General features: G+C 53.8%; 6 protein-coding genes across 6 annotated transcripts; 3 read left to right on the top strand and 3 right to left on the bottom strand.

Annotated features, from left to right (window-relative positions):
* Positions 1 to 1300: 1300 nt before the first annotated feature.
* Positions 1301 to 3130, top strand: LMH87_005937 (uncharacterized protein; the record flags this gene model as incomplete). The annotated part of the gene is made up of 3 exons (XM_056203745.1): positions 1301 to 1404; positions 1468 to 2336; positions 2436 to 3130. 3 exons carry the CDS (start codon positions 1301 to 1303, stop codon positions 3128 to 3130), a joined length of 1668 nt encoding a protein of 555 aa, XP_056059171.1.
* A 143-nt stretch (positions 3131 to 3273) lies between these two features.
* Positions 3274 to 5435, bottom strand: LMH87_005936 (uncharacterized protein; the record flags this gene model as incomplete). Its single annotated transcript, XM_056203744.1, has 5 exons — positions 3274 to 3641; positions 3693 to 4035; positions 4090 to 4421; positions 4487 to 4601; positions 4716 to 5435. The coding sequence occupies 5 exons, from the start codon at positions 5433 to 5435 to the stop codon at positions 3274 to 3276; spliced, it is 1878 nt and encodes a 625-aa protein (XP_056059170.1).
* Positions 5436 to 9540: 4105 nt separating this feature from the next.
* LMH87_005935 (uncharacterized protein) lies at positions 9541 to 10040 on the bottom strand (the record flags this gene model as incomplete). Its single annotated transcript, XM_056203743.1, has 2 exons — positions 9541 to 9704; positions 9803 to 10040. The coding sequence occupies 2 exons, from the start codon at positions 10038 to 10040 to the stop codon at positions 9541 to 9543; spliced, it is 402 nt and encodes a 133-aa protein (XP_056059169.1).
* A 473-nt stretch (positions 10041 to 10513) lies between these two features.
* Positions 10514 to 11116, bottom strand: LMH87_005934 (uncharacterized protein; the record flags this gene model as incomplete). Its single annotated transcript, XM_056203742.1, has 1 exon — positions 10514 to 11116. The coding sequence occupies one exon, from the start codon at positions 11114 to 11116 to the stop codon at positions 10514 to 10516; it is 603 nt and encodes a 200-aa protein (XP_056059168.1).
* A 1544-nt stretch (positions 11117 to 12660) lies between these two features.
* Positions 12661 to 13814, top strand: LMH87_005933 (uncharacterized protein; the record flags this gene model as incomplete). The annotated part of the gene is made up of 3 exons (XM_056203741.1): positions 12661 to 12757; positions 13146 to 13323; positions 13730 to 13814. 3 exons carry the CDS (start codon positions 12661 to 12663, stop codon positions 13812 to 13814), a joined length of 360 nt encoding a protein of 119 aa, XP_056059167.1.
* Positions 13815 to 13835: 21 nt separating this feature from the next.
* Positions 13836 to 17292, top strand: LMH87_005932 (uncharacterized protein; the record flags this gene model as incomplete). Its single annotated transcript, XM_056203740.1, has 3 exons — positions 13836 to 13845; positions 14170 to 15017; positions 15073 to 17292. The coding sequence occupies 3 exons, from the start codon at positions 13836 to 13838 to the stop codon at positions 17290 to 17292; spliced, it is 3078 nt and encodes a 1025-aa protein (XP_056059166.1).
* Between the last annotated feature and the right edge of the window lie 211 nt (positions 17293 to 17503).

The following is a 17503-nucleotide window of genomic DNA, read 5'->3' as shown; positions in this document are numbered from 1 at the left end:
TCCTGTCGGCGGCAAGGCACAAAAAAGAAAAGAAAGGGCCAAGAAGCAAAGAGAGCGCAAAGACAAAGCCCATGCGTACATGTGCATGCGTTGGCGTGCGCCTCGCCTGCCAACTACTATCAGTAAGGCGTACAGGACCGGCCCAACGGCCGCAGGACTGTCTTTTTTTTTTTCCTTCTTTTCGTTTCATTCTCTTCTAACCCCGGGCAATTATGGGACGCGATGGAGCGTGGCGTAGCGTAGCAAACAGAGCTGCCTCTTGTCCAGTCGTTTTGCGTCGATGCGCCGTCTACTCTTTGTCCGGCCACAGACCCCAGATCATCCGCGCGCAGACGGTCCGGCCCCTCAGCGCGCGGCACGGGCCCTGGCAGATGGCAGATGGCACGGATCTCTACGTACTTGCTACGGGCGCCGCGGCGCAGTGGCTTTCGATAAACTTCTATAGAGCCTCGTCCAGCCAATAAATATAGCTCCAGCCAGTAGACAGAGCCAAGTGTTGGAATGTCTACGATACGCGGGAACAGGCTGCCATGCGCGCACCGGTCACGACACGAGAATGAAGCAAGATGTCTCGATTATATAAAATGCGAAAGGCGCGGGAGAACAGGAAAAGCAAGCAAAAATGAGGTGCTTTCTTCTTATTTCAACAAAGAAAGACGGCTGAAATAGTGTCGAAAGAGGAAAAACCATCGACGCCACCACCACAGCAGGACGACTTCCCCGTCGCTCACCAAAAGAAAAAAAAACGCAGTGGGCCTCAAGCAATTCCGATCAAATCCCACAAATTGCCGTGGATTACTGCTCGACTCGGAATCACCCGTAGGCACCCAACATGACTGCACCCTCTGTTACCTGTCCGTCAAGCCAGCACCGCTTGCCCACCAGCGCTGCTGGTCCGTCGCCAACCGAAGCAATAGCACTATACAGCGTAACGCAGCGACCGTTGATTTGGTCAGAGAGGAGACTGGAAGAAATTTTGTGTGCTTGTGCTTTCCCCGCGAAATCGTAGTTCAGCTGCTGCAGCCTCATATGCATGTCATAGCCCTGTAATGCAGTGCCGCGAGTGCGTGCTCAAACCAAGAGCCATTTCGGTGCGGGCTTTGTGCCCCGCAATATTTTTGCCAAACCACAAACGGAAAGCCTCACGAGCATGATTTTGCACTGCAACGGCGGCAATAGACTCGATCGTGGCAAAAAAAGTACTCAGCCTCGTCTCTCGCGAGAAGCCCATATGCCGGACATTCTCAAATTATAGCCATTTCCCGTAACGTCAGCCCTCCGGCTGAAAGCTTCCGCCGCAATGCCCGTCACCGACATTGTCACCATCGACAACCTGTCGACAAAACTGCCGCAATGGCGCCCTAGCGCGGCCAATCATCTATACGCCATTGTCGACATGGGCAGGTAGGCGCCTATTCACATCCGCGACCTTGTACCTGTCCGTTGCGTTGCTAACATTGTCACCAGCAACGGCGTCCGCTTCTCCATCACGTCGTTAGCGCCGCCATTCTCACGGCTCCTCAACCCTCTCTTCTCCACGCGCGCCGGCATATCACTCTTTGACGCTCTCACGCCGTCTCCCACAGCCGGAGGCGGGCTGATCTTCCCGGAGCAGACCGTCATCGACGTGGCCGAGACGGTGGCCAGCTTCCGCCAGGTCGCCGTCGCGCACGGCGTGCCGGCATCCCAGACGTACATCTTCGCCACCGAGGCCATGCGCCGGGCCGAGAACGCCGGCGACATGCTCGACGCCATCCGCGCCGCCACGGACGGGCTCGGCGTGCAGATCCTCGCGCCCGAGGTCGAGACGCTCTGCGGCGCCGTCATGGGCACCCGCAGCAGCCTCGTCGGCGTTCCCGGCGGCGCGCTCTTCCTCGACCTCGGCGGCGGCAGCGTCCAGATGACGTGGGTCGACACCGCGACGCCCAGCTACATGGTCGAGGCGGCCATGGCGGGTACGAGTCTGCCCTACGGCGCGGCGAAGCTGATTCGGCTGCTCGAGCAGCAGTCGGTGGAAACGCAAGAGGCCGAGATTGACACGCTGCGGACGGGCATCAAGGCCGTGTACGATAGACTCTGCGCCAAGTTTCCGGCACTCAGGGCCATCAGGGAGGCGCATGAGAGGGGCGAGGATGCCAATGTTGATGTGTACATGTGCGGTGGCGGGTTCCGGGGCTACGGCACCATGCTCATGCACGACGATGCCATCAAGCCCTACCCCATTCCGTCCATCTCCACTTACACCGTCGACGGTGCCAAGTTCAAGGAGACGCAGCGCATGCTGAAGATCAATACCGAATACGATGGAAAGATTTATGGTCTATCGAAGCGCCGCCGTAAGCAGTTTCCCGCCATTGTCCATGTTGTGGAGGCTTTCATCGGCGCAGTTCCCAACATTGGCCACGTCACGTTTAGCGGGGGTTCTAATCGTCAAGGTGCTCTGCAAATGATGCTGCCGCCCGAGATCCGTGAAAGCAACCCCCTGCAAGTTTTGGCCGACATCAACCCAGTCGACAAGCCCATATTTGATGCCGGCTTGGAGCTTCTGCTGTCCAGTCTTCCGGACCCATCCATTGTCGACAACATGCCCACCATCCTCGCGCCGGGTCTAGGATACCTGTTCATCAAAGAGCTGTGGACGCGAGCCGGCCACGAAGCAGACACCAACGCCTCCATTTCCCTTCACACCTCCATCATCCGGGCCCCCGGATGCCCTGGTCTAACGCACTTGTCGCGCGCTCTGCTCGGTATCGCGCTCGCGACGAGATGGGGCTCGTTTCTTTCGCCCGCAGACGCGCAGCTTGAGCAAGGCCTCATTGCCATCATCAGACGATACGGCAGCGAAACCCTCTTTTGGACTCGGTACCTGGGTGCCGTCGCTGGTGCCATCGCCGAGATCCTTCCGTTCTCGCCAGCCTCTGCCGATGAACTCAGGCGCGCCGTGGAATTCAAGTCTGAGATTGTGCAGAAAGAAAACAGCCGTGTGGTGACGTTGTCCATTGGCATTGCTTGCGACCATGCTAGGCGCCTGGACGAAGAAGGACTGATTGACAAGATCAAGTCGGCCACGAAGAACAAGGAAGAGGGCAGTCCGAAAAAGGTTTTCGTCACGGTTTACAAACGCGCGTGATGGTAATCAAAACAAGTCAACAATATATTAGACCACTGGTTGGCCACTAACTATTTCAAGTCATGCTATCGTTCTCATTCTTTTTTCATTCGCTGGAAATGCCAATCAAAATCATCAAATCATTCACAGAAGAAATTTTCCTCCTACTCGTCATCATCGTCACATTCATCGTCATGTCGTGAGCCCTTGGACTTGCTCGACTTGGGGTTTCGGCGACGAGCATTGAGCTTCTTCAGCTCGTGGTTGACAACCAGAACAGCCAGCAGCTTGTCAATCTCGTGCGAAGATCCCTGGACGCGTGTGTAAAAGTCCTTGCGAGACTCAAACAGGTGCTTGGCAGTCATCTGAAGAACTTTGCTCTTGCACGCCTTGCTGGGGTACTTGGAAGAGGAAAGCCAGTCAAGAGAAACTTCGAGGCTTTTCTTGGTGCGGAACTGGTAATGGTAAAAGGTGGTCATCAGAGGGAAGACCATGTCTGCCATCCAGCGGTACGTTCTGGCGTGCTCAGCAGCTGCGAATGTGTTAGCGACTATCATGGAATGATAGGAGTGGTGGCGCTTACCAATGGGGTCAAACTCATCAGACTCCTTGGCGACACTGCCCATGTGCTTCTTGAAGGCAGCCAGCGTCTCGCGGTAGATGAGGATGAGCTGCCACAAGCTGGCCCAGATGGCGAGGCGCTCGTCAGGTTTGGTGGAACCCTGCTGGGCGAGAATCTCGTCCAGCTCCCTGAGGATGTCGTGCTCGATAAAACGCGCACCCTGTCGGGCAATGTTTCTCAAGCGCGCTTGCACGGAGAGGGGGAGGCTGACAAACTTGTTGGTCGGGTCACGGCACCAAAATGCGTCGGTCTTCCAGATGCGGAAGAAGCAGTTGAGCTTGTGCACATTGCTCACGAGGCGATGCTTCAAAATGTCAGCGGCAAGCTTGCAACAGGTCGGGAAAAAAAATTCGCTTACTCTTGGGAGGCCTTCACCATCCTGGTGGTAGGCGAGCATGAAGCTCTGGAGCGCGAACCTGAATTTGGTTGTGTGCTCACGCTTGATCTCTTCCTCGACCCACCTCTGCAGCTGTCCGTGGCTTGGGACTTCATCGCGGGGAAAGTCGGCCAGACGGAGGCCGCCAGTCTCATTGGCGTCCCCATGCGGGCGGTATGCCTGCACGGTGACTTTGAGCGGCGGGGAGGAAGAATCCTTGGTGAGGTAGAGGAGGATTTTTTTGGGATTGCCAGTGTGAAAGCGCGGGCCGCTGCACATCATCTCTTCCTCGGCAGCATCTTCGGACCAGATGTCTGTAAGCGGGACGGTTAGCTGTGGGGTGCTTATCGGTGACAGGGGTGGCGGGGCCGATCCGTACCTGGGATCCTTCCAATCACGGGCCATGTCATACCGGGAGTGACACGGCTGCATACAAGGTGGGAGTGGTCGGGGAACGCCTTCCGGCACGTGGGACACACACCATTTTCATGGCACTGCATTGGGTGCAACGGGTGTGTAAGTCAGCGAATATGGCACACACGAGCGGTTTTGGGCAGCAAAGCAGATGGCTTGCATGCATGCGGGAACAGTGGCGACCAATGACTTACACGAATCTTGGAGACACGGCAGGGTACACATGCACCCGTCTTGCGCACGTCTGCGGTCTGCATGGGATCCTGGAGCTGACGGTGCCTCTTCTCGACCTCATTACTGGAACGGCGACGCTTGAGACTCGCCGCAGCAGCGGCAGCCTCTGGCGACCTTGCATCATGCAACCGGACGTGGCTTGGGTACCCGACAGGCAGCTGCTTGGGAGACGGCTCACCCTGGGGGTAGGTCCACTCATCGTCGTGGGACTTGGCCTCGCTCAACGCGATCCTGGCATAGTGAGCATCATGCGCCGCGTCGAGGACCGACGACGACGAGCCAGAGTGCTCCGAGGGTGAGGTGCTCCCGGCGGGATCTAGCTCGGGTGGGGAGTGGCTAGTGTTGTAGTCGGAAGGCGGGGACGGAGCCTCGTCGTCCTCTTCAGCGCGAAACGAGGCATTCATCCTGTAAAAGTCGCTCTGCAGGGACTCGAGGGAGAAGGCATCAATTGGGTACGACTCGGCACCGGCAAACTCCTTGGACACTTGGTAGTAGTCTTCGGGCAGCTGCCAGTTGGACTGAGCGACGGAGGGGACCGACGAGGGAAAGGCACCAAAGTCTTGGGTGTCCTGGTAGTAGGAGTTCCAGTCAAAGACTTGGTGAAAGAGCTCGTCCTCCTCGGAAGCGGGAGGAGAGGAAGGGATGCGGGAAACAGATCTGCTACTTCTGTACGACTCCATTTCAAAAGCTAGGTCGCCGGGGCAAGCCGTGTAAGTCACGGGGGGCTAGGGGAGGAGGAGGGGGGGGGGGGGCGTGTGTGGGCTATTCCGGTGGAACTCTGTGTCTTCGATTGCGCCGCTGCCGCGTTTCTGCTTTGGTTCCCGTTCGTGTCTTTCTTCTTTGGGACAGAAGTGGTGCTGCTCCTTGCAGTAGCCTTGCTTTGCGTGCTGAGGAGATGGCGGGCAGGGGGGGTGCTTCACCGAGAACGACACGCGGAATCCTTGCCGGTTTGCAAATTGGGGATGGATGACAGCCTTTGCAGGGTGGCTATAGTAAATTTGGTGGTATGGGCACGAGGGAACACACACAGTCTGGTGTGTGGGAGGGTGTGTGTGGAGGTGTGTATACTGGCTGTTGGGTGTATATGGTGATGGTGTTGTGGCTTATTGTTGCAATAAGCTATCAAAATGCCGGTCTTTGCTTTCCTTTCTTTGCAGAGTGAAGTCAATTGAAGAGTACAATTTACAACAAGAAAGCTTTTGAGAAGAGGAGGAGAAGGAAGTAGTACCAGTTACCCAAGGCCCGGAGGCCGGGTACCCTCCTAGGGCCCTTTCTTTTTAGTTTCCCATTCATCATTCAACGCTCGTCCCGCCAGCCCATGCCATTTCGACTTACACCATCGTCAGAAGTGCATTTTCGGTGTGGCAGGCCTGGTTGATTGGCTGGATGGCCTTTTGCCCCGCTGTTTTGGGCCAATGGATGCTGGGACCCTCACCGATTTCGACCATTTCGTGCCGGCCTCTGATTGGCTGGATTCGTCTCATGGCCTCTTTGCTGTCTTTGCTTCTTACAACAACTCGAATTGGGGGTTCTTGCGGTCAATTGTGTTGGGTAGATGAAGCTTGTGCAATGGCCGTCGACGGTATTTCGATTTCTCGACAACAACATTGTCAGGGCGCCGAGCTTGTCTGTGGCTGTGTGCCATGTATCGGCATTGGGGCCGACCCACCGCTGGTAGGATGCTCCTGGCTGTTGGGTTTGGTCCTGTTTGTTTGACAGAGCGGAAGAGGGAGAAGGGAAAGACAAGACGTTGTCAAAGCTTGAGGACCTTTGTCTTTAAAAAAAATCCCCTCTTTAATAAACTAGCGTACGAGCTAAAGACTTTTTTTCACAAGATGCCATCCCTGCCTCGGAGAGGGAGGCCACACCCAGGCGAAGCAGGAGGCAAGAGAGCACTGGTCAATGGCAGTCGGTCGGTCCCCGCAACCACCACCAACAAACACGAGGGGCGGTGCCTGGGTAGTAGCCAGGGGGGGGACCGCGCGTGTCGGCAAAAGAAGCAGGTTACATGAGGAGAAAGAGAGGGGGAAACTGGGCACATTGGCTCAAACCTAAGCCCGAAAAGGAGGTCAATGGATTTGGGAGAGAGACTAATGACAGGAGCCGGAAAAGAACAAACAAACTGCCTAGATAAGATGGCCCGGATCCTTGGGATTTCGGTTCCGGCAAGTTGGGACTTGTGCCCCCAGGCTAGCTGCGCATTAGCACGTTTGGGCTTGGTATTGTACCGAGCTAAGCATGGGTTTGGCCAGTTTTGGCGAGGCTTAGCACCTTTTTTTTTCTTCTTTTTTTCTTTCTTTTTTAACCAACTGATACTACAGCGTTGTGGGTGTTTGGAAGTCGAGTGATGCCGAGCTTCAACACTAAGTTGGCGTGCCGTCCCGTTGGGTCCTCCTCCTAGCCAGTGCGGAGGTCAATACATTACTCCATGCGTAGACACATTGATACTCGGAGTGGCCGACAAGTGCCGCTGAATAGACTTTGCCAATCGCCAGTATCGGAGGGACAAAAACAGGTCATGTCTAGAACGAGAAGAAGAAAAAGAACCTGACCAGGATTTCTGAAACCAAAAGCCCTCATGCACAATTTCTGCAGGGCCTTTTTTTTTTAAAAAAAAAAAATGCGGTGCAGGGAACCTAGTCAACCAGTCAGCCGGGTCGGGCTGGACCAGGGGTGTGTCACCCACGCCGTCGGGACATGCATGGCCGGTTCTGCCAACCTACGGAGTAGCTAGTCTGCAAGCACCGCAACACCCCGCCGTTGGAAGGCGCAGGGATTTTCGAAATGTCGGTCGGTGTCGAAGGAGTTGAGAATCATGTGTTGAGAAAGGGGCGGGCGCAAAGCAAAGATGCGCGCGCGCGCGCACACACACGCACGTCTTTCTGGCGAAACAGTTCCGAAAATTGCCGCTAAGAAAAAAAAAGCATAGCCAGTCTTGAGACGTTGGACGGCCTCGGTGCAATTTACAACGGTCTAGTCAGGGCGCACATGGCGGTCAAGAGCCAGAAGGAGCAACGGCAAAGGTTGTTGTTTTTCTTTTTCCTTTTTTTCTGGCATTTATATTTGAAACCTCGTCTTTGAGCCCCAAGTGCCGTGCTGATCGGGACGAAAAAGGGACGAAAATACATGTGAATATCATCCTTTTCTGGCGTGTGTTATATAGTTTTGCACATGGCCGACTACGGAGGGCCATCGCGGTGTGACGTTGACAGGCAAGATAGGGCCGGCCCGTGGTTTTGGCCCGGGGTCTGTGATTTTTTTTTTTTTCCTTCTAGAAAGGGCATGCAGGGCGGCAGATGAGGTTTGTTGCCGCGCACCGATATGCGGTGAGACATTCCCGGTTGTCGTTTGGCTGATCGTGCAGGTTTGGCAGGCTGCCAGGCCTTGCATATGAATCATGGTATACATACATCGGCAGTGAGGCTGCGGGTGCTCGGACATTGCTGCGGCCCAGCAAGAAACCATTCTCGACGGTTTATGCAATCTTTGAGCTAGGCTCTTGTTATTATTATTTTTCCTTTTTTCTAGTTAAATCGCAATATAGGATGGTGAACCAAGACAGGAGGTTTTGATTTTTGTACGAGGATGACCCCAGTCGGCGACGCTCCCGTGATCCCGGGCTCATGCGCGGCCGGTGGAAGAGGGTCCGTGCCGCGGCGCCTCGGGGCGCAGTTGTTGAAGCTTTGTATGGCAGGAGACAAAACGGCGGCAGAAATTGCAAGACAAAGTACTACACCAAAAATCATGGCCAAAGAAAGTATTTTTCAGTTTTCTTCATTTTTTCTCTCGTCTTTTAGCATTCGTCAATTGGCCAGGCACCTCTTTTCGCCGATGCAGCGTTACCAGCAACATGCGTTTCTACATAGTGCACAGTGCTTGGCACCGCGGAAACTCACACGGCAAGACGCAATGTTTGGAAACGGAGGGTGCGGCTGAAAATTCAAAACAATATAAGACTGCTCATTTCCGTGGGCGCGCAAAGTTGAGGTTCTTCTTCCGCCACGGCGTACTTGTCGCCGCCGGACCACTACCAAAAGAAAAATGTCGGTAGCTGGGCTATTCTTTACTATATAAAAGAAAAAGAATAAAGAAAGATGGCGAAAACAAGAAGAAGGCGGGGAAAAAGAGAGCGATAATAAGAATCCGAAGAATAAGAGAAATAGAATAGCCCGTGGAGGGTAGCTTACTTGAACGTGGAGCATGAAGCAGAAAACGGTCTGCTCCGGCAACTTGACAGACATGTGTGCACGAGCTGACTTGTCTTTTAAATCTCTTTGAAAATCTAGAAAAGAAAAAGGCCTCAAGTCATATTTCAGTCCACTAGGTAGCTAAAAGATATGGTCCACGCCCGTCGTGTGCTCCAATGTGTCGTCTACATCAGCGCGGAAGCCGACCACCCTATACCCGGCTCCTTCAAAATTAGTATCGTGGTGGCTCCAAGTCGAATTTCATTCTTCTCGTCTGAAAAGAGTCAGTGCTTGAGCCCAAGCGAGTTTATTTATCACAGTACGCAACGGTGCATGAATGAGACTCTGCAAATAAAGAGGCTAGTTCCCTTAACCCGTTTCCCATGACACAATCCCGTGGCCAATTTCCTCTATAGAGACTTTTGTAGGAGAACAAGTTGAGCAACCAACCTTGTTCACATTATTGCATTTGCTCATTTCACATCATGAATCCGCCCTCACCCAACGCCATGACATCGCCGTGCATCCATGCCGGCCCATTTTGAGCAACGCAATCCTCAATCGACCAACTCCCATGCTCCAATAACTGCACAACTTCTCATTCCTCCTTCCGGCACACAACCTCGACATTATTGCCCATCGGGTCAATCAGAAACGCGGCATAGTAGTGAGGACCAAACTGTGGGCGAGGGCCCGGCGCTCCGTTGTCCTTGCCGCCGGCTTCCAAAGCCTTGGTGTAAAACACATCGACTTTGCTGCGATCTGGAATCCCATCAGTGTCAGTCAAAACTGAAGAAAGCTTTTGTAGGCAAAAAAAAAAAAAAAAAAAAAAAAAGGTCTTGGCCGGGAGTCTGACTTACCATCTGCCGCGAAGGCATAATGCGCATAGTTCTTTTCCACCACAGACTCGGCCATGCCCGAGAGCCAGAAATCCGCCTTATTGGCCATGGGGCTGTTCTTGTCCCCCAGAGCGACGAGCTTGTCATCAAACATGGAGATGAGCTTCTCGTAGCCGAGCGGCGCGAGAGCTGCCATGTAAAAGGCAACGACGGCGGGGTACTTGTCCTGCGGGACGGAGAGCGCGACGTGGTCAAACATGTTGGGAAGGCAAAGGTAGATTGTAACGGAAACGGAATGATGATGGATTGTTGATTGACTTGGTCTTGGGTCTGCTATATAACCTTGTAGTTGTCGTCGTGAATCCGGTCTTCGGTCATGCAAATGTCCGAAGAAGAAATGAGGCGTAAGCGGGTGAATTTAGTATAGGTTAGCTCGCCGCAGAGTTCACGCCAAAGTTCACGATGGGCGTGACATGGCGTGGGGCAACTGCGAGGTTTGCCGCAGTGACTTGATTTCGATGGTCCGATATGGCAAGCTGCCAGAATTTAAAGCATTGTCGCCACAAGTACTGTTCTTGCTTGAATTATAATGTTGGGACTACATGGTACAGGGTGGCGTGGAGAGCGCGACCTCATTGACGTGGGGTCTGTGTATTGTTTGGGAGTGCAAATGTAAATAAAATTCATGAAACTTCCATGGAAAGAGACTCCAGGAACCTAAACAGTATGCAGCTAAATAAATTTGCGAATCAAATGCCTGTTGGCACTGTCTGCAAGTTGCTCAAGACCATCGTAGCGTTCACTCAGGGTCGACCTCTTCTGCGCATCCTCTACCACCAAAACCACAGCATACTCTTCGCTGCCCTCTTTCGAATCCGCCTTCCAGCCGCCTAAGGCATTTCCCTTTTCTCCAGTCGACTCCGCTGAGACGGCTTTCGCGTGCTTGTCAAACTCGGCCCTCGAGCCCGTCTTCATGAGAAACCTGTGCACCTCCAAGACACCAGCGTCGTCGTCATCGTCGGCAGGCGGCTCCAGGCTGTCGAGCTGAAAGTCGTAATGCGCCATCCACTGAAAGTCAAAGTAGTTTGACATTTCCATGACGCCCTTTTTCCACTCCTCGGAGCCGTGCATGCCTTTGTAGTGCGACTCGAGCGACTCCCACTGACCGAGGAGGTACAAAAGGGATGGATCCTCGAGCTGTCGAAAGTAGGAGAACTGATGGCCCGTGAAGCTGCTCAAATGAGACTTGATGTCTTTGAGTCGTCTTTGAATGTCAGGGTCCTCGAGCGATGCGGTTGGCTTGAGCCGCAGGAGGCCTATTTCAGAGATGGTCATTTTACTGATATATCGGTTGACGCGAAACGATGTTGTTAAGCCGTGAAAAAATGTTGGTGTTGCAAGATGAAAAAATCACAGGTTCATTCATCCATATACAAGGTCGTTGGACGGTGGTTTGGAATCAATTACGATGGTTGCTGACTTCGGAGATCAATCAAGTCCGAAGCGCGCACAAGTTCCAGCTTATTATTTTGAGGCTGACTGGCCTAGTAGTGACGTACTCGATGATATATGCAGACCAGTTTGCAATCGTGGCAATCACAGCCTGCAGATATGCTCAGCTTGCTTGACACCGTGAGTGCTTCATCTCTCGTGGGCATTTTTTCTCACGGGTGAGGCTGTAACCGATGTGTCGATTACCACAGCCAGCCGCTCCTCGGCGGTTGAGCCGCTGTCTGTGACCCACCAAACCCCGGCATTACGTAGCCTGAGACTTGGTGTAACAATTGTTCATGGTCCTCTTTTTCCATCTTTGATACTGTTCGTCCGGTGCCCAAAGTCGGGCACGGTGCTCCTTTTGTAACTTGGCAACTTGGCTCCCAAAAGCTGGGCGCTTGCCGACAGGCATCACCAAGAAAGAAACGTTGGAATCCGTCGCCATACCCTATTATATTCAAAAAATAAGCGCATGCCTGTCTGGGGCGCTGCGGGGCAACAGTTACGCAGCCTCAAAGTTTAAACCTGGCTGCAGATTCCTCGGGTGGGCATCCCCAAGGGCCAGTGTAAACAGAACAAGGTAGCATCTCTATTTAAGCACCGATGCACCTCGAAACCTGAACCTGACGAAATGCGCTCGGTAGGGTCGGCGAGTCTCATGACACAGGCCGTTCCCTTAAGTTTCGCCTTGCTGCACTGCCGGCATCCACAGGTGACGGTCGGCGCCCACAGGTTACTGGAGCTGTGTTGTGGGCGCGGGTCGGCCGGGTTCTTTTTTTAAACTCGTGTCGGTCTACAGATGGGACCCGTTGAGCAGTGGGCGCACCATGTGGGCGTACCTGGCATGCCAAATGCTAGCCGTGACGTCGCATCATCAGGTTCTGGACCCTTTGTTGTACCAGTGCCGTGCCAGTCTGCCTTCAGCGACTCAGTAAGCCAGGATGAACTCATGGGCCCAGCGGGCGTGGATAGAAACAGTGGCTTGGGCGTCGAAGAGCCCACACGTGCTGGTCGAGGAGAAAATTGACAATGGGGGTTTGCTTGCGCAATGTCGACTATTTGGGCCACTGTGAAACACGTCAATTTCCCGCGCAGAGTTGCCCTGTGGTAGATGGTACTGGTAGATGCGGATGCGTCGTCTCCCTCAAGGGGCGCCGTTTGGCGCGCTATCAGTGCTAGTAGCTTGGTAGCTAAGCAATAGTTGGCGTCGACGGCAGAGAGAAGAATTGTTGAGTAATGGAAAGCTTCAATGTTCAGGGGTCTTGCAGAGAAACAAGATTGAATCCCTGTTTTGACGTGGGAATTGCCAGGCCCTACTCCCCATCATATTAGCCAGAAGAGGCGACGATGAGCGGCCGGCGGTCCCCAGCAGTGAGCAGCTAACGATGTCCGTACTAATAGCCCAGGCAAGCGGCCCAGACAGGCGCCAGAGCCCCAGCCATGCCCAGGAAATGGCTCCAGCAGAGGGATGCCTCAAAGAGCGTGCGTCCATGCCCAACCTGTGTTGGCGTCGCGGTTTCTTGCAGAAAATGAGGCTTATTCGAGGCTTGCGGGTGAGGCTGACTGAGAGCAATACCTCACCTCACCGTAATTAATAAGTGTGGCTGCCAACTGTCACTGCCCGCTGGCAGGCAAACAGGTCTCACGGCTACCGACCTTGTTAATTAGCAGTACCAGTATTTCTCTGCCCTGCCAGCTGGCAAACCAAACCAAACCAAACGGGCCAAACAAAGTGACACAAAAAGAAACACGCCCGGCCTCAGCAGCGATCCTTGCCTCCTGCATCTACCTTTTCTTCTGCATCCTTTTTTTGCTTCGTCCCAAATCGACCTTTTTGATCCATCTTTGCCCCCTTTTATCCATCGCCTAGCTCTGAGACACGCTCTCCTCTCCTCCTTTCTCGACGACTACTGGTACCGGTACCTCCCACTCCCAAGTCTCCCTACCGCCAAACGTCATCGCGTCCCCACCGTCTCCAAAGCCAACCCGTCTGCCGGCGATGCAGCACCACCGTTGAACACGAAAGCGCAGCATTTTTATCGACTCTTGTACGTCTGTTGTGTGCCTGAGAGCGAGCCCCCTCCCCGCCCCTTCTGTTGCCGGCCACCCGTACCGTGTCCCGATTTAGCGGCCGCGGGCTGCACCGGCACTGCTGCTGTGCGCGTACTGGTACGAATATACGCAGCGTATGACGGAAGCTCCTCGTGTGCTTGCTTGGCCCATTTGCCACACGCCCGACTCAATTCCGTCTTGGGTCCGCCGACCTTGCTTTGGCCCGGTCCAACTGCCCTGACGCTAGTCGATTTTGTGGTTGGCCGCTGTGGCATCCAGGTGCAGCATTCTTGGAGTCGCATGCCTGTCGATCAATCCAGTCCAGCACTGCCCCCCCGTCTATTGCTGCCAGTTATGCTCCGTGTCTGACCTATTTTCCGTGTCTCTTTTCTTTTTCTTTAGGAAATCTTGCTCTCTCCGAACTCTTCTTCTTTATCCCATCATTTCGCTTGAGCCCTTTTGCTACATGTTTTACTGCAGCGTATAGGCTTGGTCATAGTCGCCCATCATGACCTCAAGTAAGTCTTTACGAGCGGACATGCTCCCTTCTTCTCTTTCTCTTTCTCTTTCTCCCGCCAAACAACAACAACTGCCTCCCTCGCCCACCGAATCCGAAAGTCCAACGAGATCGCCTCAGCGTCGCAGACCCAGCTACGACTTCTTCCCAACCCAGAACAGTGGCTCGCCCAGACGAACGAGCCATGCTGTGAAACCTATAAAATACGACTTCCCCAAAGCACCGCTACCGCCATCGCCTCCCAGACACACTGCCAAGAACAAATCTCGGAAATGGGGCGAGCGCCTCTCTTCTTTACTCCCCATGCTCACATCTTCATCATCAGCAACAGATTTGTCCTCGGCCAGCATTCGACGAAAGCCAGTTGGTCTCCCTGAGCCCGGCAAACTCTCACCCACCGAAACTCCGCCTCCTCCACCATACAAAGAGTACGATTCGAAGCACTCGCCGCCCATAGACCCTCTCGATACAACTGCCAACACCGGCTCCGAGCGAAGCACATCGCCACCTCCCCTCTCTGTGGACGCCTTTCTCTTCAGCAACAACAATATGCTGCCCCAGAGCGCCACCATGCCCATCCTCCGAACCGAGATTCCGCACAGCGCCCTGGGTATCGATGAACAGCCTCAAATAGCTAGCGCAACAAGCTCTATTGCTCAGTCTAGCTACGAGGCTCAACTTCCCCCCCTGCAAGAAATCGCACCGCAGAAGCCCGCTTCGCGAGATGGCTCTCCCGACGAGGGAGCCGGCGATCTTCGTGGGCCACGCAAGCTGCGTAAGAACTCGGGCAGCCCAAAGCGGCCTCGTGCAAACTCATACCAGGCTGGCCCCTCCATCGCAGTACCTGGCCTCAGATCCAGTTCAACTATGCCCCTATCTGATCTGAGAGGCCGAAGTGTCTCGTCGCATCCTACGCTCTCAGTGACCGAGATTGGCGCACCGCCTTCCATGCCGCCGCCTCCTATCCCTCGACCTTCCTCGCGAGGACCCTCGCCAAAGCGCACAAATCAAAGCCCAAACAGAGGCCGCCTTCGGAAGAGTTGGATGCCTGGTGGGCGATCAAGATCAAATTCTATTGAGGTCTCCTCGCCCAATGCCAAGATGCAGGCTTGGATAATGACTGATGAAAACACATCTGAATACAACCCCACCTTCCTGAAAAATGCGGAAAAGGTAAAGTCTCCCGCAATAAGCAAGATAAGCCAGCATACTAATTTTGACCTTCTAGGTCCCGGAATTATGGAATGAAAATGGCCATGTGCTCGTTTATCTGTATCCCAGAGGGAGCGGTTGCGGGCCAAGCTTCAAAGTCCCCGAGTTCACCATCAGCTCATCTTATCTCTTCAACGAACTGCTGGCTTCAGAACCCTTCTCAGCGGTTGGGCAACCCCGTTCAAGGAGCTTTGGTGGCAGAGATAGCTTGTCTGTCGATGATGCTAGTCGCATTCACTCACCACCCACGGGTCAATCCGAGGACTTCTCTAGTGAACTGAAACTCTACTTGCCGGTGGCGCGTCCTTCAGCTTCGACACATCTGGTCGCACCCGGTGAGGGTGGCGATAATGAACTCGACCGCCTGATTGCTATCCGCAACCTGTTTGCATTCCTGACTGGCCAACCTCTTGTCGGTACCAAATCGCGTCCAACCGTATTCATGGCCTTTTTGGAGATTGCAGAACTCTTGGAAGAGTACAGCTTCACTGGAATTGATGGCACAGGCTTCGGAAATGCTGTTGACCTGAGCTTCAGCTTCTACTCCGACTTCCTGGGCCTCTCTGATTGCAGACACAGCCGTGAAAAGACTATCGAGGCTCTCATCTTGGGCGAGCGCATGAGAAATGTGGACCTGTACAATGAAGCATTTGCTCATGCTGCGGGCAAATATTCCGCCATCATCGATCTTCGCCTTTCTTTATTTGACAAGATCTCGCCGCTCACTCGGCAGCGTCTCGAACGCGCGCACATTGACCTGGTCAACCGTCAGCATAATGTCAACGACCACCTCGAGCAGTTCGAATTCCCATCAATATTTGCCGGCACTGCCAACTCGACTTCGATTTCTGAGATGAAGAATATTCGATTCAAAGTCTGGCGAAACTCGTTCACCAAGATGCGATCATTCATGCTCAGTTACTACAAATCTACATTTGGCAGCTGGCCTCCCAAAGCTAGCAGCAAGAAGAATCCTTTCATGGAGAGTGGCTTGAATCGGCTGGTATTGAAGATGCTCTACTCGGACATGTGTGCTCTGTACGACTTGCTTGTGGATAGAACCGACTTGACATCGAGAGTCATTGACCACATGCCGGAGCTGTCATCAGACCCTGAAAAGATTACCAGATCAGCCATTCGCAACATCATGTCCGAATACGATCGATCCAGGCCACCTGTCCTGCCGCCGATTCCATTCGACTTGCCTCAGCTACCGACGGTTCAAGCTATCCACGAGACGTATTCCAGCTTGTCTGCGAAGGATCAAGCCAAGTTTGACAAGAAACTCAAAGAGCACGAGCTGCTTCTCATCTTGAACAAGGCCTACAACTACGACACCAACGGCATAAAGCTACCGTTCCTCGACCAATTCAAAGAATTCGAAAGTCGAGAAGCCAAGGGCAAAATGAAGCAAGACATTATCGATCAGCGAATTGGCTACTGGATCTTCCTGTATGCCGTTCTTCAGTCGCTTCCCATGTTGGTTGTTGATGCGCCAGGCCTCAAGCATACGGAGGGAACGGAGTACTTCTTGTGCCAGCCGCCCATGGGACAACCGCCATGGGCGGTAGACGGGCAGGTCCGCAAGCAGTGGTACGAGGTAGCCGGCGGTGGTGGCTTGGTTGAGCTCTCCACCGACGCTGTCATGTACAGTGTCGAAGCCACGTATCACCGCAGCCACTGCTGGCTTGCAGCCAAGCAATGGGAGGGGCTAGACGGGGCAGATCAGCCACCTCCAGAGCCGATTATGTCGCCCCTGGAGCCGCCGCGAGCCATTTTTGAGGGCGGCGACGGCGTCATCGGAAGTCCACCTCCAATCGTTGGTCCCAGCACACCTTCGCCGCCTTTGGGGACGCCTCCACTGGCGGTTCGTCCACGCAACCTGTCGCCGGGTCGTGGTCGTGCAAGCAGTGCATTCCGCTCCAGCATTGTCATCGGCCTGGAGCCTGTCCCAATGGACCCGCCAACCAGCGTATTTGGCCCACACCAAAGAAGTAGTTCACTTGGCCCGCGGCCCCCCAGCGCTTTCATGGGAAGCCGCAGCATTTCTGGCTCTAACCTCGTCGGCATGAGTACGCCGAGAACCGGCACACCAACAACGATAGCACCAACTTCTGGAACCACATTTGATGATATTCTTGCCGGAGGGACCGATGATAAGAACAAGGGGAAGCAGAAGGAAAAGGAAAAGGAGAAGGAGAAGAAGCCCTCTAAGAAGAAGGGGTTCTTTTTCTAGTCCATGACCGCCACACATTTGGATACGATTTATTTTTACTTTTCTGGCATTTTTTTTCCATCTTAAAGAATATACAGCGTAGCATATTGGCGCTTTCGCCCGGCGCGGTAGGAAGCATTTTTAATCGTGCAATTTCGATTTAATATAGCGGAAACGAATTTAAGAGGCATTGATCTCCACCCATAGCATTTGCTGATATAGTCTCGTGTCA

Source organism: Akanthomyces muscarius, chromosome 1 (assembly GCF_028009165.1).
Source record: "Akanthomyces muscarius strain Ve6 chromosome 1, whole genome shotgun sequence".
Taxonomy (NCBI): domain Eukaryota; kingdom Fungi; phylum Ascomycota; class Sordariomycetes; order Hypocreales; family Cordycipitaceae; genus Akanthomyces; species Akanthomyces muscarius.
Note: the sequence above shows the minus strand (reverse complement) of the source record. Positions and strands in the feature narration are given on the sequence as shown.